This window comes from Syzygium oleosum, unplaced genomic scaffold (assembly GCF_021117445.2).
Source record: "Syzygium oleosum isolate NSW1041296 unplaced genomic scaffold, Sole_v2.1 Sole_v2.09, whole genome shotgun sequence".
Lineage (NCBI taxonomy): Eukaryota > Viridiplantae > Streptophyta > Magnoliopsida > Myrtales > Myrtaceae > Syzygium > Syzygium oleosum.
This window is the reverse complement of record NW_026607493.1, coordinates 6,215,696-6,240,168: the sequence shown is the minus strand read 5'-3', so window position 1 is coordinate 6,240,168 and position 24,473 is coordinate 6,215,696. Positions and strand designations below refer to the sequence as shown.

Below are 24,473 nucleotides of genomic sequence, written 5' to 3'. Positions count from 1 at the left end.
TTATCTAGGGACACCAATTCACCGGGGATGATCAATATAGACTATGCTTTTGTGGTCCGAGACCGACGCATATGACAAAGTTTTTCTTGTTTTAAAAACACTTTTTTTCGAAGGACTTTACTTGATTAACACTTCTCTTCCCCACTAATTGATCACTAAATGTCAATTCAAAGAGATAGTGAGAGCAAACGTAGGTACCCAATTGTGAAACTTCGAGAGATTCGGGTGTTTTTCAAACGATGTACCCCGGAGGCAGATGAATAAGTGATTCGATAAGTAAAGAAAAGTTGTTGATAAAAAATTAAATAAGACATAAATGAAATTAACGAAAAAAATTATTAGGCACCATGTACATCAATTTCATCTAAAAAACTCGTTTGAAAATTGCTATAGAAGTATGTTCTACTCAACAAGCATATACCATAATCATCAAGAGAGAATTATTGCTTATTTATAGTAGAAAGCTACATCTTAGCAGTCAAGAGAATGATATATTCAGCGTGTGTATCAAGCGCACAGTATTTGCTCGATTATTCACACTATCAAATGTAAAAGAAATATCAAACCATCTAGTTGGGTTTTGACCCGCATACTACGTCATTCATGAGGTTAGCAGAGCTCCTTCATAATATATGAGCGAAAAAACGCATCTTTAAATATTATTTTGAACTGCCGAATAGAAAAGAGCTCCACGATTTTTATTCGATCATTGATGTCGTCCTTTATTATTTAAGCGATCTGTCGTTTAACTTTGCCAAAAACTTATTCCGCAATATCTCTTATACGTATGGTCATAAGTAAGTACATTTGCAATGTATTTCACTTTTCTAAATTTTTGTGCTTTTAGTGATAATTAAAATATAATTCATATCGCATAGTTTCAATAAAATATCATGGAATAATTGTATGCAATCATTTATTATCTGGATAATGACATTAATGCAACTACCTTAATAAATTTTATAGGAGGGAATCTGTTTTTTGTTTTTTTAGCTCGCAGTAAAAAAGAAAATTTATATTATTAATAAATTCCCCCTCGCTAACCCACCACTCTGTCTGTCTCTCCGTCTCCCCCTCCGTACGCGCAGCGTACACGGAGCACATACACCCACACGCGCGAGTAACTCACAAACGATGTACTCGCGCCCTCCGTGGATCGTTGCACGGAGATAACAGGAGTTAGCGCCTCCCCCAGAAGAAGACGTACGCAGTCAAGCCAACGTTGGTAAAGAAAGGGGACCAGTATAAGCCACGTTGGTTATCAAACACCACCAACCAAAACCACCCCATATCGAAGAATCCCTCGGAGATCCCAAAACAGCAGCATCAACGCATGGCCAAGCACAAGGAATTCAAACCCACCCATGTGCTCTTTTTGGGTCTCTTTGCCCATGCCATTTCCACATTAGTGGAGAGATTAGGAGGACGCCATGTTTGAATTTGGGTTATCTGCGTACGAAAAAACTTGTGTTGAAACTTCAATGAGATATTATATTATTGGGAGAAGGTCGAGAAACGGGCAGCGGATTGTTACAGGTTAGTGGCATCTCGAGATCTTCCGTATGCATGCTCTTTGACGGATGTCGAAAGTAAAGGTTGTGCCTTCGCTTGGGGGAATAACAAAGAGGGGCATGCCTTGGTTAGAAAGAGAGGTTGGATGGATAGAGTTCTTTGCGACATAGATTGGAGGGTTATGTTTATTAATGCCGAAGCCTTTGCATTGCCGGAAACTGGGTCAGATCATAGTCCAATTCTCCTTTCTTTGTATCCTAACTTTGTTATAAGAAAAAAAAAAAGGTTTTCAAATTCGAAGCTTATTGGCTAGAGGACAAAGATTGCGCAGAAGTCGTGAAAGCATATGGAATGATCCAAAATTAAATCAGAAGAATTTTATTTTTTGGGCAAGCTGAGGAAGGTCTTGGGTGAGCTGGTAACATGGAGCAAAAAGAAATTTTCAAATGCCTATCATCAAATTGAGTCTTTAATGAGGCAACTTACGGATCCGAGATTATAACAAAGAGGCAATTCAGATGATCTTTGGGCAAATAGAGAGACTATGGATATAGGAGGAGATGTATTGGGAGAATGAGATCACGAATCAATTGACTGAAATGGGAAAATTATAGAAATACAAAGTACTTCCATGCTACTATCGTGCAAAGAAGATAAATGAACAAAATTTCTATGTTGAAGATTAAGGATCGGAATTGGTGTCGATAGCCCCACTTGTTAAAACGGGACATTGTAGAATTCTTTCCGTCACTATATAGTACGGTGGGGGACAAGAGACTTCCAACCAATACTAGACCAATGCCCTTGTCTAGTTCAGCCTGTTCAGGATGGTATAAATGCAGCACCAATGGCGAATGTAACTATGTAAGAAGTGAAAATAGCCGTTTTTCAGTTGGACGCTCGAAAGGCTTCGGGCCCTGATGGATTGAATGGCCAATTTTATCAAAATCACTGGGAAACAATTTAGCAGGTCATGATGCTTCCATCGTATGACATACATCTCACTTATTCTTTTGATGCTTCATATGGTAAAAAGCTTCATATGGTAAAAAGCTTCTTTGACTCGAATACAATTATCCCAGTTTAAATATGACATACATCTCACTTATTCTTTTGATGCTTCCATCGTATGCTAGTCTGGTCAAAAGATGGGAGAGAGCATTTGCCATAATTATAAACAGATAAGGGGATTATGTCTTTTGTGCATTAGATGAAAAATGATAAGAGACACAAGTTTGTTGTCCCAAAACTGAAACCAGGATGATTATACTAACTTTGATACGATAATATTTGACTCTTTAAGCATGAAGTTTAAATCGCTATAAAAACGGTTCTTAATACTTACCGAGACTATTTCATAGCAATAGCTAATAATGCAAAGCATGCCATGGATTATGTCTTTTGTTCTCTAACCCTCGTCACCGACTTTCAAATAAATTTGAGCGGACCAAATGGTAAGTAGAAACCTAGCGCGAGCAGGTTGGAATGATTCGCGAACTTGTTAATATACATCCCAACAAGATCTACGCAAGTCCACAAACCTCATTCGATTTCGAGGGCATCGACATACTCTAGTTTTGGTTTTTTTCTATCATCCAATAGTCATGAATTAAGTCAAGCTCTTTGAGCCAGAGCAAATTAAGGATCAAACCACAATCCCAAAGACCAAGCAACATGATTCAAGAACATAGGCACCATCCAATAGTCATAAATTAAGTCAAGCTCTTTGAGGTAGAGCAAATTAAGGATCAAACCACAATCCCTAAGACCAAGCAACATGATTCAAGAACCTAGGCACCTCAGTTTTACAATGAACTGATCTTTGGATCTGGTGCCCACTCTGATTGTTCAAATGTCAAACTTGATCCCAAAAAATCCATGTACTTGTTGAGTTTCAGCAGATGCTGTGGGCTCCTCCTTCTAAAATCCATCGCATTTCAAGGAAATGACATACACTTGCTTATTGTTTGGGCTTAATTCCTTAAAAAAAAATTCACAACTTTAGGTACAATCTCAATTATGTCTGAATTATATTTTTTTTAAATAAATTCTCGAGTTTTACTATAGTTTCAAATCTGCCAATATGTCCAAAAATCGCCACTAGTTACATCAAGATTATCGACATCAGGGCCAATTGAAAGTCCATTATTAGGACCTACGTCTTCATCAATACCCTCGCATTTATATGGAACAACAGCAGCCTCTTGATATTGTTAATCTTCAAGAAACCCGTGGCGATTTTTGAACGTGTAGGCAGATATGAGACTCAAATGAAAGTTAAGGATTTCTTCTTTTTAGACAAAAGTTGATCGTGGCAAAATTAAAATTGGATCTAAAAACTTGGGGTTTTTTAGAAAATTAGCCTTTATTTTTTTAATTTAAGTGTGCTAAAACTTTACGTTATGATCCTTTGCGCGTATCTCAGAAGGAATGCTACAATCGACCTGCCCGCGTCGAACCCTGCACCGTAAGACTTACGAAGAATCGAAGCCATAGCAACGTAAACATTTTCTATAACTAAAAAAGAATTTGTGAAAAAGAAACCTGATTTGTCTAGATTATTTATACATATATGGACATGGTGGTACATATTAAAGTACAATAAATCGGGTACCGTTGTACCTTTTTTTAAGGTAAACCTTGGAAGGTCTATCTTTCCTCGAACGAGATGAATAGTTATGACTCCCTCGTGAGTCATGTCTGGAGAATAATTCGCAGATGCCAGATGATATAATACCTGTTCCTATCCTTGACCGCTCTAAGACCACCATTTGAACATACTTTGGTGATAAAATATTTAAATAATAAATCACGCATTCATTTAACAGCTTAAACTTTATGAACAGTTAGTAATAATCTTATAAAATCTCACGCGATATCAGATTATGAGGTCCTGAGTTCAAATCTTTCCAGATTAAGGGTGATGGAGATTGATAAAATATTTAAATAATAAACCATACATTCATCTAACATAATTGGTGGTTTCACAAAATCTCACATCTGGGATTACATTTTCCACGAAATTAAGTGGTATACAAAATTGCAACAGAAATTATGCGGGCAAAAGGAATCCCCGAACGGCAACACCCCACCTACCGATTTGGGGAAGTAATCTCCGCTCCGTCTGTTCCACGCATAAAGAATGATTCGGAAAACATTTTCCTAAAAATAATCGCTCGTGCCGCTTACAGAAATGAATCGACGAAAGCTATATCCATCGTCCACGACAACGCTCGGAAGCAAATTATTGTCGGTAATGAAAACATATTTCACTAACTGATTATTTCGAGCAATACAAATGATCATATTCGGGAAAATATTTTTCAAATCATTCGTTTTCCGCGAAATAAACACACTCTTAATCAAAAACCACTTATTTGGTTTAGTCGGAGAGATCCCATTTGGTTTGCTTTATCGCAATGAACATGATGAATTACATAATTAAATAAAACGAATGTCCGTATATGCTGGTCACGTATCAGATATCGCCTGCCCGGTTGAATTCATATTCAGCTAAATCGCGCCTTCGCGTTTTGACCAGCCCTCCTCCGTTCAAGTTCAGGTTCAACCCCATCCAGTGCAAGAGCCTACTGGGCTGACTCATCTGCCCTATGTTTCGACCATTTGAACACGCAAACAATAATTTGGAAAATAATTAAAAAGTGGCTCGTAACATCAAATTTAAGATTCGAGGAAAGCCGCGTGATTAGGTTGTGATTAGGGGACGGATTGACCAGCCGCCGTCATTTGTTATCGCGTGATTAATCAGCGAACGCGGAAGGGTGCTCGAGCCTTGACCGACCCCGAAATGGTGCGAGGATGGTGTTGTTATCTAGGGACGGCTCTTTACTAGGGATTGATCATGCAGACTAATGCTTTCGTGGTCCAGTCATGTACATGTGCCGCACGTCCTTTTTCTTAACTTTTTTTGAATGGCATTACTTGATCAACACTTCTCTTCCGCACCAATTAATCACCAAATGTCGGTTTAAATGGGTAGTAACAAGCAAACATGCAAATCAACTTGTCGACGGCAAAGACTTTGAGAGATTCAGGTCTTTTCCGAATGATATATCCTGGAAGCTGTTGATGAACGAATCGATACATTAAAAAAAAATAGTCGATCTTAAATTAAATAAGACACAAAAGAAACCGGCACGCTCATGACAAAATGCACCATTTCTCTCTGAAAACTTTTACTACTGCTTTTTTAACACACAAATCTTTACAATCTCAAGTAGCTCTCGAGCTTTTTCCCTTTTTGGTATTTCGTCGATGGATATCAAGTTCAAGTTTTCGCGCTCGATGACCTTTGACTCGATCGACGTCAAGGACGGTCGACCTTCTATTTTGGCCGGTGATCTTAAGGATTCGTCGTCAGAAGAACTTCAATATTTCCTCCCATTCCGATCTTCTCAATGGTGATGCCATCACCGGCGTAGGTTTGAGCTTTTTATGTCGGTCTATTTTCGTAGAATTGCATAATTTAGTTTTGCATAGGTACTTAGCAATGGAACGTTGACGTGAGCCGAAATGAGAACTAATGTCAACACTATGTGGATTTATGGAAGAAATTATATATAATTTGGATGGGTATATCAGTTTGAAATTTTTGTGATATGAAAAACTAGTTTGGAATAAACGGGTATAAGCGTAACAATTTTAATTTTTTCTGTGCTAATAATTCGAAGTCTTATAGAATGGGAACGTGTCACTCCATATAGCAAAAACCCAACTTTCAAAAAGTTCCTACTTTTTTAGCTACGAGTCCCACGAAAGGTGGTTCCTTTTCCCCCCACTAACTTTCTTTCTAATTTTTTTTTTGGCTACTTTTCTCGATCGCCTTTCTTTCGACATCACTTAGCGCCTCCCCCGGAAGAAGACATGCAGTAAAGCGACATTGGTGGAGAGAACGACAAAGAGAAAGAAGAGGACGTGCATATAAGCCACATTGATTATCAAAACGCCACCAAAACCACGTCTGTAATCAATGCCTCGGAGAACCCAAAAACAGCACCGGAAACGTGGCCGAGCACGAAGGAATATAAACCCACCCACCCACCCATGTGCTCCGCGGCGTGGCTGTTTCTTGGATCAATCGATTGGATGGATGTCCCCTCTTCTTTAGTGTTTTCTAATAGATGTTGAAGTAGGGTCAGGGCTAATTCGCACGCAGAGAAATAGCCAGAGACTTTTATCTTTACCCATGCCATCTCCACATCAGGCTGTATTCGGTCATGGAGACCTTTTTTTTTGCTAGATAGGATATAGTCGGATAGGATAGACATCGGATGAAATAATGATGAAATTTGTAATGGTTTCCAGAGTATTTGGGCAAATGATTAGATATAATGGAGATATAACACAAATTCTATTCTCTCCCCTTCCACCATTGCGCTATCGTCATTAGGTCGCCATTGCCTTCCGCCGCCGCCTGTCGAGCCACCGTCGATATCGCCTCACCTTGTTGTGCCATTGCCTCACCTTGCCTTCCGTCGCCACCTCCTCGCCTCTGAAGCTCGTGGACACATCGTACTATCAATGAGCTCATGGACACATCGTACTTCCATTGATAAATGGAAGCGGATGATGGGAATGAGTGGCTTGATTTCTTCGATTCCCATGAGGACAATGCATGATTGTGTGAGAGATTGCGGAAAGGTGGAAACTTTTCCTCGCAAATGAAAGGTATGTGTAATAGAGAGGACGCGCGAGTTGTGAATGAGAAGGGACGATGAATGAAAGCTCTACCATCACACTAGATTTGGGTGAAGGTAGATGTCGATCGGGAAGAAGGGAACATGATCTATTTGCTGGTGTTGACAACCGGCAGTGGTCGTAGGCAACAACAACCTCATGGTGGTTGAAGGCAACTATCGACTATTGCAGTAGTGGTCTTCGCATGGTGCCTAACTTATACCATGGATATGAGTAATCCTATTCATTTTTATCCCACCTCTCAAATAGATTTTTTTAATCTGGATTATATCCCTCTTTTATTTAGTCTTATCCTTTCTTGGACAACAATCAAACAAAAGATCGGATAAAGTCTATTATATTCTGACTTTTATTCCGACCACTAAACGTAACTTAAGAGAATCGTGCTTGATTTGGGTTTTCGCATGAGAAAGTAAGTTCTTAATTTATTGGAGTGACGGTACAGTTATATTTTAAACGCTTAAACTGTAAAATGAAGACATGATCATAGATTAATTATTAACATAGTCAAATCCTCACGAGGTGTCCTGTTTCTCCTGTTTCTCTCACCAGGTTTGGCTAGAAAATCTTAAAAGTCTTGCAAAGTTGGGTTCGTGCTTCTGAGCGAAATAGGTCTGAAAATTGATTAAAAAATCACGTTATTGGATCCAACTCTGATTCGGCAAGAACTTGAGCCACAAACTTAACACAGTGTTGACACGTTTCTCACTTTTTTTTTTCTTGACTCTTTTTTTGCCGTTGATTTGACAATTTTGACTATTTCTATCCAATGAACTCACGAGTCTCACGGTTTTCACATTGAGAGAGGAAAAGAACACGCTATAAGGTTTATAGATCATGTAAACCAAGTCCATCTTTATCGTTGATCGTGTTGTTATTGGAACGAGAATGACCTCGGATCGCCTTTGAAACAGGCCAACCGGATCAACTTCCCGCAAAATAAAAGAGTCCCCTGAGGGTTGGCCATTGAGAACCTCCTACGCCCGAGTCTGCATATTCCCCATAGTAATAAAAGTGAAATCGTTTTTCTTTTGGATCAATGGGACATGTCTTCCCCCTTGATGGCTTTGCTCTATACTCTATGTACCCCGGGAGGTTTACATCAGGGCCACGTTCTCGTCCGGTCACCACAATCGCGGATATCATCCATGTTCACATTCGATTAATTTCGCACGCGGGCGGGACTCACAGCCCGTAACCTACCAATCAGATGGATGGTTGGAGGGAAAATACAGCACTTCAGGATTAGACCAGGCTAATTGCTTTGATATGCAAATGAATGTTACTCCACCTTGCAAAATCTGCCGGATCATTTTCTGGGGTCCAGTTTGAACATCTGTTTTTGAGTAAAGAGAACAATGTGATCTCACTGGTAGGAGCCCATGGACCAACCCTACCACATCAAGTCATCAACACAGCAAGGCCCTTTTCCTAATGATTCGTGATTGGTCATCGCTTAGCCCACCTTGGGCTCAACTCAATGAAAATGGAAGGCCCGCTCAAGTTAGATCACAGGGCCAATGGTCATGCTCTTTTGCTTTTTTAAGAGCATTTAAATTTTACACACGGGCATAGTCATATAATCCTACTCTAGTAGTAGCTGTGTACTTGTTGAAGTATTGTTCCACATTATTTGACAAGAGATTTTATATGCCACATATATATATATGTATGGTCCTTTTTCTTTCATCTAATCGCTTAAGTTTTTGAGTTAGACTTTCTAATATGGTATCAGAGCCAGTTCTATCCTACATGATTGGGCTCACTCTTTTTTTCTATATTGACACGAAATTCCTTTCGTCTTAGCTATCGTTTTATTCATATCGATAAGTTGGGTCACTGATATTACCAAATAGCTTACATTTTAACATGTATGATTAGATAATTAATTAATGCAAGACGGATAATCAAAGCAAAGTTGTGTTAGGTCGTGTGAGTTTCAAAGTAAGCGTGTGCTTATTACGGCATACCCAGATCTCAAACGATAAACTTCTCTTATTTCCTATGATTAATTATTGTCCTTTTTTACTTAATGATCACGTAAGCTCTCTCTTGAATCTCTGAACGAGAGTTCGAAATTTGGTGAGAAACACTCCTTTTTGTAACCATTAACACATTGTATTCTCGTATCTTTTTTTCCATATTCACACAATCCACTGCAAAATCGTATTTAGGTATCTTATTTTCCATATACAAACTAAGTAAACTTCCCATTAATATAAACTTTATGTCGTTAACATCATCTACATATGAACTTTGTACGTATAAATGATATTTTTTCGGCACATTCGAATACACGTATTACTTCACACAAAATATTTTCATTTTCAAAATAGATAGAGAATTTTCCCAACACTTCAGGTACAGGGCCACAGCCAACCCCATCCCTCATCCTACGTTTGATTTCCTTTTCTTCAAATTTTTCTCTTTTTGTTTATGTCACATATTTATTCTTTTGAAAATTTGAAAACAGTTTTTTTATATTAAAACTGCCACATGGGATGCTACCTATGGTGACATGTCAGCATAATCACTCAAAAAGTCAAAAGATAAAAGAGAGCATTGCCGACTTTTTTATTAAAAGCAGAGGTGAGGAGACGAACTTGCCCTTTGGTCGAGGGACATTCGAACTTTTTGCGTAAAGCACTTTTTTAAATAAATTTGCCTCCCATTGACTTTCATCGTTCTTTGAGAAAAGTTATGGTGGGCGAATCTCTTCATGGCGTCCGACGACGTGGTTGTACACAAAGCGAGGTTGGCAAAGATTATCGGAGATATATGTGAAGGAAGAGCACGTTTATTTTTGTTGTTCGAGAATAGCTGAATAATCTTATCGTCGTCGATTCAGTGGAATAGTAATTGAAATCAATGGTTTTAAGTCAGGGCGGGATTTAAGTGAGTTGGTGCCGAAAAGTCGGTCCTAAAAGTCGGACAAAAAAGTTCTTTCTCGCAAGGATCTTAACAGTTTTCTAAGTTTCTTTGAATTAACGTTTGGACAGCAAAGCAAATGCCGTTAGAATGAATGAATGTGGGTTGGACCGAAAAGAGAACCCGACCGACCCGACCGACCCGTTTCTGCGTTCGGACCCCCTGTAACAGCAGCATCAGCTGCTAGCCTAGTACTTCTCTGAACTCTCCTGCATATCATCTTCTTCTTCTTCGCCTCCGAACCCGAAGCGACCTCCGTCGATTCGATCCCTCGCCGGAACGTCGAGCATGAACCAGCTTCATAACGCAATCAGGTCGGCCTTCGCCCTTCGGGGCAGCAGCGCCGCCGCCGCTCGAGGCCTCCCTCCGCTTCTCCGAGACGCGCCTCGACGACCTTTCTCGACGGAGCCGGAGCAGCCGGCGCAACCGGAGGACTCGCCGGCCGATCCATTCCTTCGAACTCCGAACACCGGTTCGCTTCATGTGCTTCTTATCTTCGATTACAGTCTCGATCATTTGCTTCGTCGTTGATTCTCTGTTCTCTGCTCTCGCGTTAGCGTTAGGGTTTATGCCTCCATTGTGATGAGCGGCGGTGCGCGTGTTAAGTGTTTGAACGGAGAAAGTAGACGGGAAGAGAGCACATTCGAGCAATTGCGAGCTTTCTTTCTTAGAAGCAATGAGATGGAGTGATCAAGTATTGCTCGTATGATTTCCATTTTGCCTGTTTGATAATGGCCTCCTTTATCCAAGCGTTTGGATAAGTATAGATCAGTCCAACATGTTCTCGCATTGAAAATGGTGGTTTTGATTCCTTGGTTTTTACAAAGGATTCATGAGGGTAAAATGCCGTGTGGCCTAGTTATTTCGATAAACACACCGAGCCTTTCCTAGATTTGGCTTGTTTACTCAAAATCAATTTTGTCTTTCCGTCAGATTGTCTCTGAATCTCTGAGGGAAAATGGATGTTGAATGTTTAAGTTCATTGTTCGTGTCATCAGTGTATCGTTTCATCGGGCTTTGGACATATGAATGCTTCCGATTGGGGTTTTTGGTCTGTTCTACTAATACTTCTTGCTCCCTCCCTCAGGTCTAGTTTATGCAAAGTTATTTGGCGTGTCGAGACACACCTTGAAGACTGATATTGTGAACCTGCTTGAAGGTTGTAACCTGAGCCTGGATGATGTCAGATTTAACTACAACCGGATGTTTATGCCAATGGGAATGTAATGTTTTCTTCTGTTGTACTTAATACTTTTGGTTTTGGTACGATCTGCAAACTAAAAGTTGCAAAAACCTCATTAGTTTTTGTTGCACACTGGTTAGTCAAACACCTCTTTTAGGTTAATTAGGATGTATGTGGAGGTAGAACAGGAAATTTTTTGAACTCTACCACCTCCTTTTGCAGCTTGAGTGATTCCACAGATCCTCTTCAATGCTTACGTTGTTTCTTTCATTGTGTTTGAGGGGATTATATATCAAAGCTTCAACTGTTCATCCTCATCTATATCATTTTTGCATTCAGGATGGTGCAGTTTCCCTCTCGGTTTGCATTTGATCAGGCTTTTAAGGTGATTAGCAAGAAAGGTCGCTTGTACAGATTGGAGAGGGTAATTCTTCTCACTTATGTCAGTTTTCCAAAATTCCTTAATATTTTGCATCATTTTGGTACTGTGGTTAATTGTTGACTCTTGCATCTCAGGCTGATCGTTCGCAGTGGGATCTTCTCATGAATTATGATGGGAAAACGGTAAGCTTAAGCTTCAATTTAGAAACAAGAGAAAGAGACATTTAATTAGACATACCTATTTTGGTGCACTTAGTAGAAGGCTATTGAGAAGTTGACATGTGGCCGTCTCATTGAGTGACACATCTTCCTACTTCCAACTTTTATTTCCCTTCATTTTATTTCCAACTTCCAAGAAATAGCTTCAACCAAAAAATCCGTTTCTTAGCCCCAAAGTCTTTTAATTATAGTTTTTAAGTCATTTACTACTCAAAAATCAAATCTTAATTAGATGAAAAACCCAACGAATAAAACATAAAACTAAAAATAAAAATTAAGAAATGAACTATGAAGTCATATAGAGACCATTCCTTAATGTTTCATAGCGTAAGCTAACATATTGCAATCCAAAACCATATTGATTTTTTTCTGTATAGTACAATTGAGAGGTAATTACAGCTGTTAAATCTGTCACATGTTAGAGTATCTCATACACATGTGGAAAAGGGATCGATTACTTTGTGCCTTGAGTATCTAAGTAGATAATCTAAGCTCTTCAGAAGCTAGGTTATGAGGAAAAAAAAGTCATAAATTTTGACTATGTAAAAAATCCTATATTTTGAAAATCCAGTTTAATTGAATTATTTGATTGAAATTTGCTCTTCGCTTGAATTGAAAATTTTTCATTCTCTTGTGCAATGCAGGGGCAAATAAATCTAGTGATAGAACTAGTTTGATACTTTTTTAGCCAAAAAAAAGAACTAGTTTGATACTTTTTTAGCAAATAAAAGAACTAGTTTGATACTTTAAGGCTCTAGTCTTCCTCCTTGAGTAACTAGCTATTTGTTGCTTTATCATTGTATGTTGTTCACCATCATGATTGGCATGCAGGTGTGCTCGTCATGTTGCTCTCTCTCTATTTTAAGAAATTCTAGTGTTTGTTCTTCAATCCTAGAACTAAATTTGTTTAGTATGTGTACTTAATTAAATCTTTGCAATTTCTTTGAGTTTTCCTCACGTCTTTAAATGTAGTCATTGATGAGAACTTGATTAATTCTTTGTTATTTGATATGATCGGTAGAACATGTCCTTACATGCCATGCTAAAGGATATGTATGAGAGCTAGTCAAAACTCAAAATAGCATCCACAGCATCTGGGGATTCATCAAATAATTTCCATTGGATAAATTGGTTACACTTGGTAATCATCCTTTGTGCATATGTGTCCGGTAAATGAATTGTGCATATGTGTCCGGTAAATGAATTGATAGTCTGTTATTTCTGAGTAGTTTGGTGCTGGAATGTTGAATAAGTTCTCTTCGAACTTCACATTTCCCTCAGAAATTTTGCTGGTAAAAAGCAGAGCTTGCTTTAGTTTGTTCTTCATGCATTTTGTGTGCTGGAGATTTACTCTTTTTATGTGGTTAATTGGCTTCGACTTGAAAACATGTAAGAATTGATATGAGCTGATTTGATTTGCCTTTGTTAGCTTTTACTGCAAGGAATCCCTTTCTCTGCTACTCCAAATGATGTGGAACGGTTTATGTCTGGATGTCAATATGATGCATCCTCCATTCAGATGATGGTCAGGTTAGCCAAATAGCTCTCTGTAAAGTATTTTGCTTGATAAAATCTAAAACAAGCATTCATGGAGATAATATCTTTATTGATCATTATACTTGTATAGATATTGTGTGAATAAATCTTCTGTTCAAAGAACTATCTATTTCCTACAAAACATACTGCACCCAACCAGGATGAAAATTTATTTTGGAGTGATTTTGAACCTGAACCTTCATTTTCCATGTCAGCGAATGAAATTTCAATTGAAAGCGTGAGATCCAAATGCCGAACAATAACATGTCTTTTAGCACCATTCCCCAAAGATTCAGTTCTTGGTCTTATTCTTGCTATTGGTCGACAATCTTGCTCTTGCTAATATTTCCCTAATCTCCTCCATCGTTAAGGTGGAGAAGATATCCATCTGATCATTCTGCCCTTTCTAAGAAATGCAATTACTTTTTGTTGAATGGCGATATTATGCCATTGGATTCGAGTAAATCTGAGCTGTGTAGGTTAGAAGCATGGTCATGATACCTTTTCATGGGTTATGAGGAAGATGAGTGTGTTAAACCCTTTCCTTGCAAGGAATTCTGGGGCTAATTATTAATTACAAGTTCACGCAATCTTGTTGTTGCTCCTAAGGCAGCAAGTGGTAGTACTTAAGATTTTATCCTTGCATGAACAAAAATGTGCTAAGGGTGGCAATAGACTGATCAAGAAGTGCCTTCATAGAATGAAAGTACGAGAGACATCGTAAATGAAAGAGTTCATCTTCTTTATTGTGGTGCTTGCATGAACTTTTTTAAAGGTGAAATGAAAGGGTTTTGAAAAAACTAAAGATGGAACTATAGGTCTAAAAATAAAAGTCATGACTTAATGATGTTATAAAGGAGCTTACATAAGTATATGCTATTAACCCAGCGTGGCTGAAATTTTCCGGAAGCATTGGTTTTAAGTCCCCCCTCATGTAAATCTAATGCATTTGCAGGCCAGCATTCCCGGATCCAATTAAGATGGCGACTGTGAACTTCCCCTCGCAGATTCAAGCGACGAATGCTTTCATCACCAAGAATAGAGGTTTCTGCCAAAATAGTCAGGTTTTGTTGCGAGTTCTGCAGTAAAGGAGTTGCTCTTCGTGTTCCCTATTCCGATCTGTCCACAATGGTTTTAGATATAGTCTGAGGAACTGGGGTATCCAAACGGTTGCTTGTTCTTTTCAGCTCTTCTTTTCCTTGGTTAGGAGCTTTTTCAGCCATTTTACCCTTGAGAAGGTCCATTTTTGGTCGTTTTAATTGGATTCAGGCCACATTGGTCCCTCCTATTGTGGATTTTTTTTTCCGTCTGTCAGATATCACTCTCTTTTTATCGTCTTTGAAGTCTTCTTCCTTTGGATTAGGAGCTGTGCTTCATGCGGTGGAAATTCCCGCACGATAAGGAGATAAATGGCCAGTGAATGCCACAAGGTTTACCTGGTAGCATGATTTGTTATGGTCAATCCCAGATCAATTGTTGTACCTTGCTGTAGCTTGGATGTGCTTGCCTCTGGAACGAGAAGAGAACACTTACCTTTTCTGGTCGCATTTTGAAAATCAAGTCTGTGGTAAGAGTTCTCCGAATGCGTTGCATCTCTTTAAGTAGTTGGTGGTGCCCATTTGGTCCTTCTAGCAGCTGCTCGAGTAACTAACAAAAAGGTTCTTTAAAAGTATTATCTAGACTTGGGGGTACTCTTTCAGCTCCAATCTTTTAGTTCATGATTTAAGCAGCTTGGGTTGGGTGGGTGGACGCATTGATTGTGCAAAATCGTGCAGGGTTGCTCGGTGGTAGAGCGAAGTGCAAGGTGTCTTTTAACTGGGATTGCATGAGTTCGCAATCATGTGCCGGTATTATGACATTTCAAGAATGATGAGAATTGATGATTAGTCGCGACATAGTCGTTATCTGGCATCGAGTGGCTCTTCCCTTTCATTTGTTTCTGGAAGTTGTTTACGTGATCTATGAAGCAAACAACACGGGAGATGAACTGTCTGTGGTTTATTAGTAGGCTCAAAGGCTCTTCACTTTTGCGGGCGTCAGATGATGTCGCGTGTGGAGAACTGGTCTTGGTCGGTTCGCGACGCGGTACGGTTTATTGGCCGTCTCTAAATCCCCGTGCGGGCGTGTCTCTGTCTTCGGCCATTTCGCAGGCTCTCCATCTTTTAATCTTCCAAAAAAATGAATTCGGACGATTGCGGAGACGGGAGGGAACAGGGACGGTTCAGAGGCATCACGTGACATCAACGCCCAGAATTTACACGCCTCTCTCTTGCGTGGTGTTTGTAGGGATGGGTCAGTCATTGAATAATTAAATCCAACTCGGTCTCGCCGCTTTTGTTTTTATGAATTTTGTTAACGAATGTCTCGACACCTATCGAGCAATAAAAACAAAGAAAATATATGATTTTAAGTGCACATATCGGGTTGAATTATGCATACTCAATATCTTGAGAATCGAAATGATATCGATTATGCAACTACACATTCATTATTCCTGCATGATTAAAAAGGAGTCATAATTAGGGTTTAGTGTTTGGTCGGTGAAGCATACGGTTAATTCCCAGAGAGAGAGAGAGAGAGATTTGAGGTGGTCTCAAGAAAAAAACGAGGCATGTTGAAGTGGGAGGGGACAACGAGGTTATTGTCCTTTGACATGAAAATCGCCAAAGGAAAATGATGGAAGCAGTTCATTAACTCATAGCTTTGGACAGATCACTGCAATAACAGTACAAATAACACTCACAAGTCTCAAAACCTGTGTGTCCTTTGTGCCTTTTACCAAACCAACCCAACTTACCTCCCTAAAACAAATCAAAACATAACCCCCTCAAAAAGAAAAGAAAAACAGAAAAAAGGGAAAAAAGGGAAAAAGAAGCGAAGAAAGTGTTGATCTTAAGAACCGTCGACCCTCCAAGGCTCATATCGCCCAAAGAAGAAACAGGAACAACAAAAACAGCTAGCTCTACCTGCCAGGTGTGTTCCCCGAGTGAGTCATGATCACAATGTCTTCCAAAAAGGTACATTGAAAGCTTCATTTTGCATCTTGCCACAAGATCTTCTCTGTATCTTTTGAGAGGCGTCACTCTCTTTTAAAGAGAGACTCTGAATCTTTGAGTCTCTGATTCTCTTCCTCCAGTACCGTTATAGAAGTGCTCAATCTTTTCTTTTGAGTTATCAGTAGGTGTTCGCGGCATGTTCGTATAGAACAGGAATGGCAATTAGCCGTCTAGAAGAGAAAATATGCAGGTGGGCTTTTGATCTTCATCTCCCCTTTTTTCTTGCTGTCTAGCCATCAGTCTCATTTTAAGTGCCTAACATTGGAGTGGCCAGTGTCGAGAAAACCGAGGACGACGGTGACGCCGGTTTGAGTCTCATAGATTGCCTGAGAGGAAGATTGCTGGCAGAGAGACAAGCCTCTAGAGCTGCTAAAGAAGATGCAGAGTTCATGGTTCAAAAGGTTTGATCTCTTCCTGGGATTTTATTCATTTCATTTCTCTATGCTAATTTCATTCCTATAAATCGGTACGAAAAAAAGGTTCAGCATTTTTCTTTGCATAACAACTGAAGCGAGTTTTGCCATCTAATGTGGCTTGTAATGGTGCATGTCTATTAATGTGATGCTGTTTCACTCTTTCTTCTGCATTTGATGTTGTGAAGTTGGTAGAGATGGAGAAGAAGCTGAGAGAGGAGATCAGATTGAGGGACAAGGCCGAGAAGAGGCTTAAATTCCTCAGGGGAAAGCTCGAAACAGTGAACATCCCATTTTCACCCACCTCGGAGGAATCACAAGAATCTCGCAGATCACCCAATACTTCAAGCCCCGAAGACGCACAATTAGAAAGAGCCAAGACCCAGATCATAGTGCAAGAAACTTCCCAGAACTCGAAAATCGATTCGTCGAACCGGCCCAAGTCAAGTGATTACTCTCACACCCATGAAGCTAATCTTGATTGGGATACTGGTGATTTTCCAGCTGAAAAATCTGGCGAGCAAATCACTGCCGGTGATGAAGAGTCCAAGATTGATGACCCCAGGCAAGAGTTGTAACCGACACTGTTCTCCAACTCAATGTTCCTAGTAATATCACTTCTGTTTTACTACCGCATGCAATTCCAGTGGCTGAGAAAATTATGAGCATAATTTCTGATTATTACTAGTTATCCTCCAATTGATAAACTATTCAATATGCATGTTGAGTTATACTACTTTATTTCATAGGAAGTGTGATCATATGTAAGATGTATTCAGTGTTTTGCAGTCAACTGAGTTAATTAATGTCTCATGTTTCCTCTTCTAGTTCTTCCATGTTGAAAGCTTCTGTGGCAGAGCCAGAGACACAGAATGAGATTGACAAGGAAGCTCACAGCTCACTGGCACTGGTCTCAATCAAGCTTCCAGCAAAAACTCAGCCCAAAGAGACGAAGATAACAAGGAAAATCACAAGCCAAGCCCTCGATCCTCTGATCCATGCCAGAGAAAAGACTCGGAGTTCAATGGAAAGAAGGCATATGGTTAAAGCTCTGATCTGTTGATACCTAATAGCCGACACTAGTGACATCTTTCTCCTCCTCTGTCCTGCTTTTTTCTTCTTTTTTTGTCCCTTTAAGAGGACCAGTTAGGCAATAAATTGTTCCAAATTGTGCTTGAAACCTGAGATATGTAAAAACTGGAGTCAGTTTTTCCGGGACGCATTGATTCAGGACCTTAGATTTTTTTTGCCTTCTTGCAATCTTGCCGCTCAGTGTATTTATGAAGTTTTATTGAAAGGAGGGAGTCAGTTGCTTCTTGCGACTCAAAACATGAGCCTAGGATGAATCATTGTACTGCCTTCATGTGAATTGACGAGAAAGTTTTAAATGTGAAATTTGTTGGTCAAGCCCGAGAAGGAGCGACAAGACAAGACTGAACCATGCACGGGGTTGCCAACATTAATGGTTATGTTCCCAATTAAACCGGCTTTAGCCATAAAAATGGGGTTAGATGTCTGGGTATGGCTCGGGTGCTCTCGCGAAAGAACATGGTAAGCGTCCAGGGAAGGGCCTGATCACGAAAGCATAAAGGTCGAGTCACGATGCTTTTTACCATTGATTTTTCAGCAAGTGGAGGGGTTCTCAGGGTCACACCCAGAAGAATCGCCGGTGCTCCTTGCCCATGGTTAATTCCGAAAAATTAAACCCTGAATACCAAAACAAATTGCCCTCGAAAAAGATACAAATTTGAGCTCAAATTATGAGAGACTACTGATAGGTGATAGGCACTAGGACTTTGAATCCACAACAATCTTGGAATTGCTTCACAGTTCATATGAAGTTAGAAGCAAAATGCTTTCACAGGTTCACAGCGACAAAATCATCCTTCAGTGTCCCTTAAGACAGTAGCTGTCTAAGACATAACACCACTGGATCTCTGAATCCACGGAAAAACTAGGTACTGCTTCAAAATTCTTGATCTGAACCAGAGCAGCATATATGGAACATTTAAACAAGAATACATCCCATACGCTTCTCAAAAGTCAAAATCGATTAGTTATGAATTCTGCAAGAACCCAAGACACAAGAAAAACACAACTTGCTCTGCTAGTTGGTGTGCTCGCGATGCTGCTCTGTAGCCTAGTGGGCTCAAGCTCCTGCCTTAATAGCCAATTGAAGTATCTGACAACAGATTAGAATTTCCACGCTGAAACTAGTGTCTATTTGTTACTTCGGCTTCGGCCTTGACAAGATGGCTATTGATTCCCACTCCAAACTACAGATTACCTCCTAATTGATGAGAAAAGACAAGTATCAGATGCACAGATTGAACAAAAAAGCTAAAAACTTATTATTCAGGGGAAAGCACTTACGGAGGGGTTTTGCCTGTCAATGTCAAAACTATTAATGGCACAGGGTTCAGCCAAGAGCTCCACTGGTTCTTCGCCTGAGAAGACATCAATAAAAAAGCTACCATTAGTGCACGAGTCTCAATTGCTTTTGATTATTTTACAGTGAAACACCCATTCAATGATTTTTAAGCAAATATTAACAACCTTTCAGCTAGACAAAGACCTACTATCATTTAAGTAAAACTGGGTCAACTGGTTGGATGCAGTCCTCCAGAGCCATAATTTGATAGAAGCATTCCCTTATATTCTGTCTAATGAATTGCACAAGCAAGCATCCTAGCAAGGTCAATCATTTTTATCCTGGATGGACAACTCCTACCTTCTTTAACAACAGCTAGGATCCCATCTTCTGAGCAGATCATGACAGGTAACATTCGTGTGCCAACATTCGAAGGACTTATACTGCGATCATATTGAATCTCCCAAATCTCACTCTCAGACACTGAACTAGTCACTCCTTCACCCATCCCTACTCCAGATAGAATAATTGGCTGTTGTTGCCGCCGCAGATCCCAGGCAAATATGGTTCCAGCTGATCCACCGGCCTTGCATGTAAAGAAGATAAGTGAAACAGCCATAAAAGTGAAGTTGATTATAAGTTGAGCCAAATTAGATGCAAGCCATAAAAATGAGTCATGAGGAAAATTTTATGTGAACCTCCAGTAAAACAATGCCTGCGAGCAGAAACAACTATAACAAGACAAGATATCATAATAACGAAGATACGTCAGATAGTTTTTTGCTTAATTGTTTTTCCCCCAGAGCTCGGTTCTTGGCTGATCTACAAGCAATATGCATCATCTGATTGATAGCAAGGAACATAGAATTGACCTTGTGCCATGCTAACTCTTTTGCCATTTCATCAAACAGACCAGAAACAGCTATATCCTTCTTTCAGCAGCTAAGAACCTTAACATGATTAATGCTACAGAATAGTCTGGATATTATCGAGTGAGACAAGCGGAGGTAGAAGCCAGAGGATGCTATAAGAAAACTGTTGATCCATTTCCTTCCCAAAACAAATCTAATCGTATTCTACACTTGGTCTAGCCATCCATCATATACAGCTGGACACTAGGAGAAGAATCGTAAGCCTCTTTTGTACTTGATGAAAAAGAAATGAAGTAAGGGCCATCCTTGTAATGGAATAAAATATGAATGTGAATCAATGCACAATCCATATACCAGACAAGTGTGCTTTCGAGATGGATGAATATCAATTGAGTGCACTATCCCAGAAGCCTTCTCATGGACGCTGTAAAGTTTCAAGAAAAAGACCTGCCTGTTAGAAACCAGCGCAAAACATTCTAGGGTATCGACAAAAAACAAGCAGCAATTTGCTAGAAATTAATCAATCTTCTACAAATAATCAATGTTCATTTTCCACTTCTTTTCACCAAAGTCCTAACATACTTCTACACACCCAAGAGCACCATTCAATATCTAAGACATAACCTGCATGAGTGGATGACTCGACCCCACTTGGAAAGAAGCTTTCCATCACAAAAGAAGACAACAGCGAAGTACTTCCAGATTTAATTCTAGAATTGTTGCAACACTAATTTCAGTGTAAGTGTCCTTTTGGATATTTAAACAACAACATTTCTGCAAGGATTCAAACCACCAAATCGAGAAAGCCTGAAAGCGAAGGATGAAACGAGCATGGAAGCAACAGAGTCAATTTTCTGATGCTCATTTCAAGCAATTCTGCAACCACGACATGCACAGACCGCGTGGCAGATTCCCTTAACTCAAACACACAGCACATGAATTAGTAAGACACACCAAGACATCTAAGACCAGATTCCACTTTCCTCTTATCTCAAACATTGAACTAACCAATTAGGCCAAAACGCCAGGTAAACAACAACGCCAATTTCAATCCTTTATAAACATAAAGTCCACGAAATCTCTCACCGGTCACACTTGAACTGCGAGACCGGCCCCCCGGGCTTCCTCCGATCCCACCAGTGAAGACTAAACCCATAACCGCCCGTCGCGAACTCGCTCGGCGAAGCCCATCTCGCGGCGGTGTACGAAACCAACCCATTCGCATCAAAAACCCTAGCTTTCTTGAGCTGAGCTTCCCCGAGGCTCACCAAATTCACCCTCCCATCCTCCCCTACGCTCACGCAGTCCACTCCGCCGTCCACCAAGTCCACGCACGAGGCTCCCCCCGAATGCAGCTCCTCCTCCGCCACCGGCTCGATCGACAGGTCCGCCGGATCCACGGCCATGATGTGGAACGACCCCAGGTGGGTCGAAGCCGCGATGACGGGCCTGTGCGCGAAGCTCGTGGATTTGAGCGAAGAAATCCGAGACGATAGCGGGGCGTACGCGGAAGCGAGCGTCGGGGTTTTGGAGGGGCTTATGGAGTGGATTTCGATGGCCGGCGAGCCGGAGTCGGAGTCGAAGGAAGCGATGACGGCGTGGCGGTCCAGGGCGGAGATGGGGGGGAGCCACCGCACGGCGTCGACGTACTTGTACAGAGGGAGCTTGTGGATTTTGGGGGACTCCGGAAGTTGCGCTATCGCCATTTTCTTCGCTCTGTCACAGTGACAGTATGCAGGGGTCGGAGAGGGAATGCAATAAATAGGCTACTCATGCCGCGAAGAATTTGATATTGTTTTGGGCTCTAATAACTTGCGCATAGGCACCTAGGTCTCGAGCCAGCTCTCGATGAACCCATATTTGGGCACTAGCTCTTGGGCCACCCTCGATGAACTTGGGCATAATCTTTGTGGACCTAGGCCCGGGTGTTCGGGATACGAGCTCGAGTATCGAGATCCCGCGCTTCGCCTTTGTGGACTCGGGCACAACCTTTATGGACTTGGGCCCAGATGTTAGTGGTCCAAGCTCAAGTACTGGGATCCCTTGCTTGACCTTTGTAGACTCGAGACCATGTGTCGGGTCATCCAATGTCGGGGCACCGGGGCTTCGAGGCCAGCCTCAGGGTGCAAGCGTCGGGGGCCAAGCACAAGCACCGGGGTTCCAGGCTCAGCATTAATGGACCTAGGCGCGGGCACTGGGGATCTGGGCACCAGGGTTATGGCTCGAAAACAATGGACCGGGCCCTGGGTCCTAGCGCCGGAGACCTGGAGTGCCCGTGTCCGAGCGTAAAATTTTGGATCCAAGCATTGCTACCTAGTTATATTTTGGACAATGATTTCCAATTTTTTTAAAGATGAATCATTTTCTTGAATTTAAGCATAGGTTTTTGTTAATTCATTTTCCTAAGCGAAACAAACGCCATAAAATGTTTTCAGCGAAACAAACATAGGAAAAAACCACCATCAATCACAAACTATGCTCACTATGATACATTTACTCCAAACCTTTTTTTGTGAAATAAAAAATCATAAAGTATGTTCATTATGACACATTTATCCTAATTTTTTTCTGTGACATAGCAAACTCCAAACTTATAATTATGTGACATATTTACCTTCCATCAAAGTTCGGTCAGATGATTCAGCCAAAACAATTTCGTTTTTAGTTCATTTAAGCCATGTGAACATCATGTTATGTCACCCACCGGTGGGTGGCTGCATTGGTTTGGCTCCTCTTCCTCATCGCAGAGGTGAGGGGTTCAAATCTCCGGTCGCTAGCATCTTAAGTGGGGGGCCCTGGTGGTGGGGTCCTAGGCTAGCTCCCCCCGAGGTATAGTCGCTGCCGGTTCTATCCGGCTGTCGGCCGGTGGGGCCATACGGGCGGATCCTCGGTCATCAAAAAAAAAAAACATCATGTTATGTCAATAATGGATGCCAAACTTTTAACATTGCTCATTGGCAAAGTTTTGACGAAGGGTAAATGTATCGCACGAATATAAATTTGGGACTTTTAGTGTTACAAGAAAAAAGTTTAGGCTAAATGTATCATAGTAATCTTAAAGAAACTAGTAGCAATCTTTACACACGTAGGTAGGTTTAAGACTAGAGTGAAAGTTTGAAAAAAAAAATAGAAAAAAATTCGGATCAGAATTTTGGACCTAGGATTTGAGATTTTTTAGGAAATCAGGCCAAACTCGAAATATTTATGGCTTATTAACATCGTTTAATTTTCACTTTCGTAATGGTTGGGAAAAAACGACAAATGGTTCGAGAACTTTCATATATGCTATATCTATAAGATCGATTAAATTCCAATTATCGAACGAGGGTATGTGTGTATAATTTTGAAATCTAGATGTGTTTATTATAATTTAATTTGATAATTTTTTTCCATATTGCAGATGAATTTATGCTATTGATGTGGGCTATAATATATTGGCTCCATATCAAGGTGAACATACCATTTAAACGATTTTTAAAGTAGAGGTCATTGAAGAAACAAGTATGACTCGTTCAATCACACCCAAAGTGATGGAAAGTTGCTTGAGGGTATCGCAGGTAAGATTTCTGATTTTTAAGAATGCTGCCTGATCATTCACTAAGAACGCAACCTGTTATCCCTCTTTTTTTTTTGGTCATGAACCTGTTATCCCTTTACCATGTTATGCTCTTCGTAACTTTATTCGAATGAAAGCACGTCTAGATGTCTTGTTTGTTGAGTACTTGCAAGAAAATATAAGAAATTGATAGGACACAATCAGGTCGAATGCTGGACAAAGATGCACAATCTGAAGGTTGGTGACAGCAGCAATAGAGGGGAGCAGTGGGAGCTGCAGCTGGACTAGGATTTCATATGATTTGAGGATGTTCAGTGGACGGGTACTTTAGAACTATAATAGACGTAATTTAAAAAGTGAAAAGTCAATTTTGCAAATAAAATTGGAATATTAACATAGGGTGCAATTCAACAACTATCTTGACTAGTTATGATGCAAACTTATGATTTTAGATATAGAGGATGCAAAGTAAAATCGAGGCACAAAATAGAGAGGGTTTTTTTCGCTCTCTCTGATTTAATTCTCCGAATCACCTACTTTAAGTGGGGAAAATTATCGAAAAAGTTCTAAACCTATTGCACTTTTGCCAATTCAGTCTTAAACCTTTTAAGTTTGCCAATTCAATCCTAAACCTCTTCATTTCTTGCCAATTGAGTCCATTGGCCGGCTGGCGCTGACGTGGCCGCCGGTCGTCCGGCCAACGCTGACATGGCAATTTTTAAATATTT

At 40.3% G+C, this 24,473-nt stretch overlaps 3 protein-coding genes across 7 annotated transcripts; 2 read left to right on the top strand and 1 right to left on the bottom strand.

Annotated features, from left to right (window-relative positions):
* The first annotated feature begins 10,342 nt into the window (after nt 1-10,342).
* Nucleotides 10,343-14,919, top strand: LOC115673703 (uncharacterized). 2 transcript variants are annotated; one of them, XR_008817173.1, is made up of 7 exons: nt 10,343-10,630; nt 11,246-11,381; nt 11,681-11,765; nt 11,858-11,905; nt 13,371-13,471; nt 14,433-14,646; nt 14,841-14,919. XR_008817173.1 is itself a non-coding variant. In XM_030595953.2 (6 exons), exons 1-6 carry the CDS (start codon nt 10,447-10,449, stop codon nt 14,563-14,565), a joined length of 687 nt encoding a protein of 228 aa, XP_030451813.2. In that variant the 5' UTR covers nt 10,343-10,446; the 3' UTR covers nt 14,566-14,919. The 2 variants fall into 2 exon arrangements, 1 of the variants encoding a protein (XP_030451813.2); XM_030595953.2 differs by having other exon boundaries at nt 14,433-14,919.
* A 1,309-nt stretch (nt 14,920-16,228) lies between these two features.
* Nucleotides 16,229-18,341, top strand: LOC115673416 (uncharacterized). 3 transcript variants are annotated; one of them, XM_056314413.1, is made up of 5 exons: nt 16,229-16,494; nt 16,659-16,723; nt 16,808-16,934; nt 17,135-17,511; nt 17,775-18,341. In XM_056314413.1, the coding sequence occupies exons 1-5, from the start codon at nt 16,471-16,473 to the stop codon at nt 18,007-18,009; spliced, it is 828 nt and encodes a 275-aa protein (XP_056170388.1). In that variant the 5' UTR covers nt 16,229-16,470; the 3' UTR covers nt 18,010-18,341. The 3 variants fall into 3 exon arrangements, with proteins under 3 accessions (XP_056170388.1, XP_030451440.2, XP_056170389.1); XM_030595580.2 differs by having other exon boundaries at nt 16,234-16,450; nt 16,614-16,723; XM_056314414.1 differs by having other exon boundaries at nt 16,235-16,494; nt 16,656-16,723.
* Nucleotides 18,342-18,741: 400 nt separating this feature from the next.
* On the bottom strand, nt 18,742-22,005 carry LOC115673717 (nuclear pore complex protein NUP43). 2 transcript variants are annotated; one of them, XM_056314412.1, is made up of 5 exons: nt 21,276-22,005; nt 20,544-20,613; nt 19,678-19,903; nt 19,316-19,393; nt 18,742-19,236 (listed from the first exon to the last, which is right to left on the bottom strand). In XM_056314412.1, the coding sequence occupies exons 1-5, from the start codon at nt 21,893-21,895 to the stop codon at nt 19,223-19,225; spliced, it is 1,008 nt and encodes a 335-aa protein (XP_056170387.1). In that variant the 5' UTR covers nt 21,896-22,005; the 3' UTR covers nt 18,742-19,222. The 2 variants fall into 2 exon arrangements, with proteins under 2 accessions (XP_056170387.1, XP_030451828.1); XM_030595968.2 differs by having other exon boundaries at nt 19,320-19,393; nt 21,276-22,004.
* Between the last annotated feature and the right edge of the window lie 2,468 nt (nt 22,006-24,473).

Bases quoted from the DNA above. Each gene is read 5' to 3' on its own strand.
- LOC115673703 (XM_030595953.2), top strand. From the start codon at position 10,447: ATGAACCAGCTTCATAACGCAATCAGGTCGGCCTTCGCCCTTCGGGGC. The intron at 10,631-11,245 runs GTTCGCTTCATG...TCCCTCCCTCAG, and splicing joins CCTTCGAACTCCGAACACCG to GTCTAGTTTATGCAAAGTTA. The intron at 13,472-14,432 runs GTTAGCCAAATA...ATGCATTTGCAG, and splicing joins TCCATTCAGATGATGGTCAG to GCCAGCATTCCCGGATCCAA.
- LOC115673717 (XM_030595968.2), bottom strand. From the start codon at position 21,895: ATGGCGATAGCGCAACTTCCGGAGTCCCCCAAAATCCACAAGCTCCCT. The intron at 20,614-21,275 runs GTGAGAGATTTC...GAAACTTTACAG, and splicing joins TCGCAGTTCAAGTGTGACCG to CGTCCATGAGAAGGCTTCTG. The intron at 19,904-20,543 runs GTATATGGATTG...TTTACATGCAAG, and splicing joins CTCGAAAGCACACTTGTCTG to GCCGGTGGATCAGCTGGAAC.
- LOC115673416 (XM_056314413.1), top strand. From the start codon at position 16,471: ATGATCACAATGTCTTCCAAAAAG. The intron at 16,724-16,807 runs GTGGGCTTTTGA...TGGAGTGGCCAG, and splicing joins CTAGAAGAGAAAATATGCAG to TGTCGAGAAAACCGAGGACG. The intron at 17,512-17,774 runs GCAAGAGTTGTA...TTCCTCTTCTAG, and splicing joins TCCAAGATTGATGACCCCAG to TTCTTCCATGTTGAAAGCTT.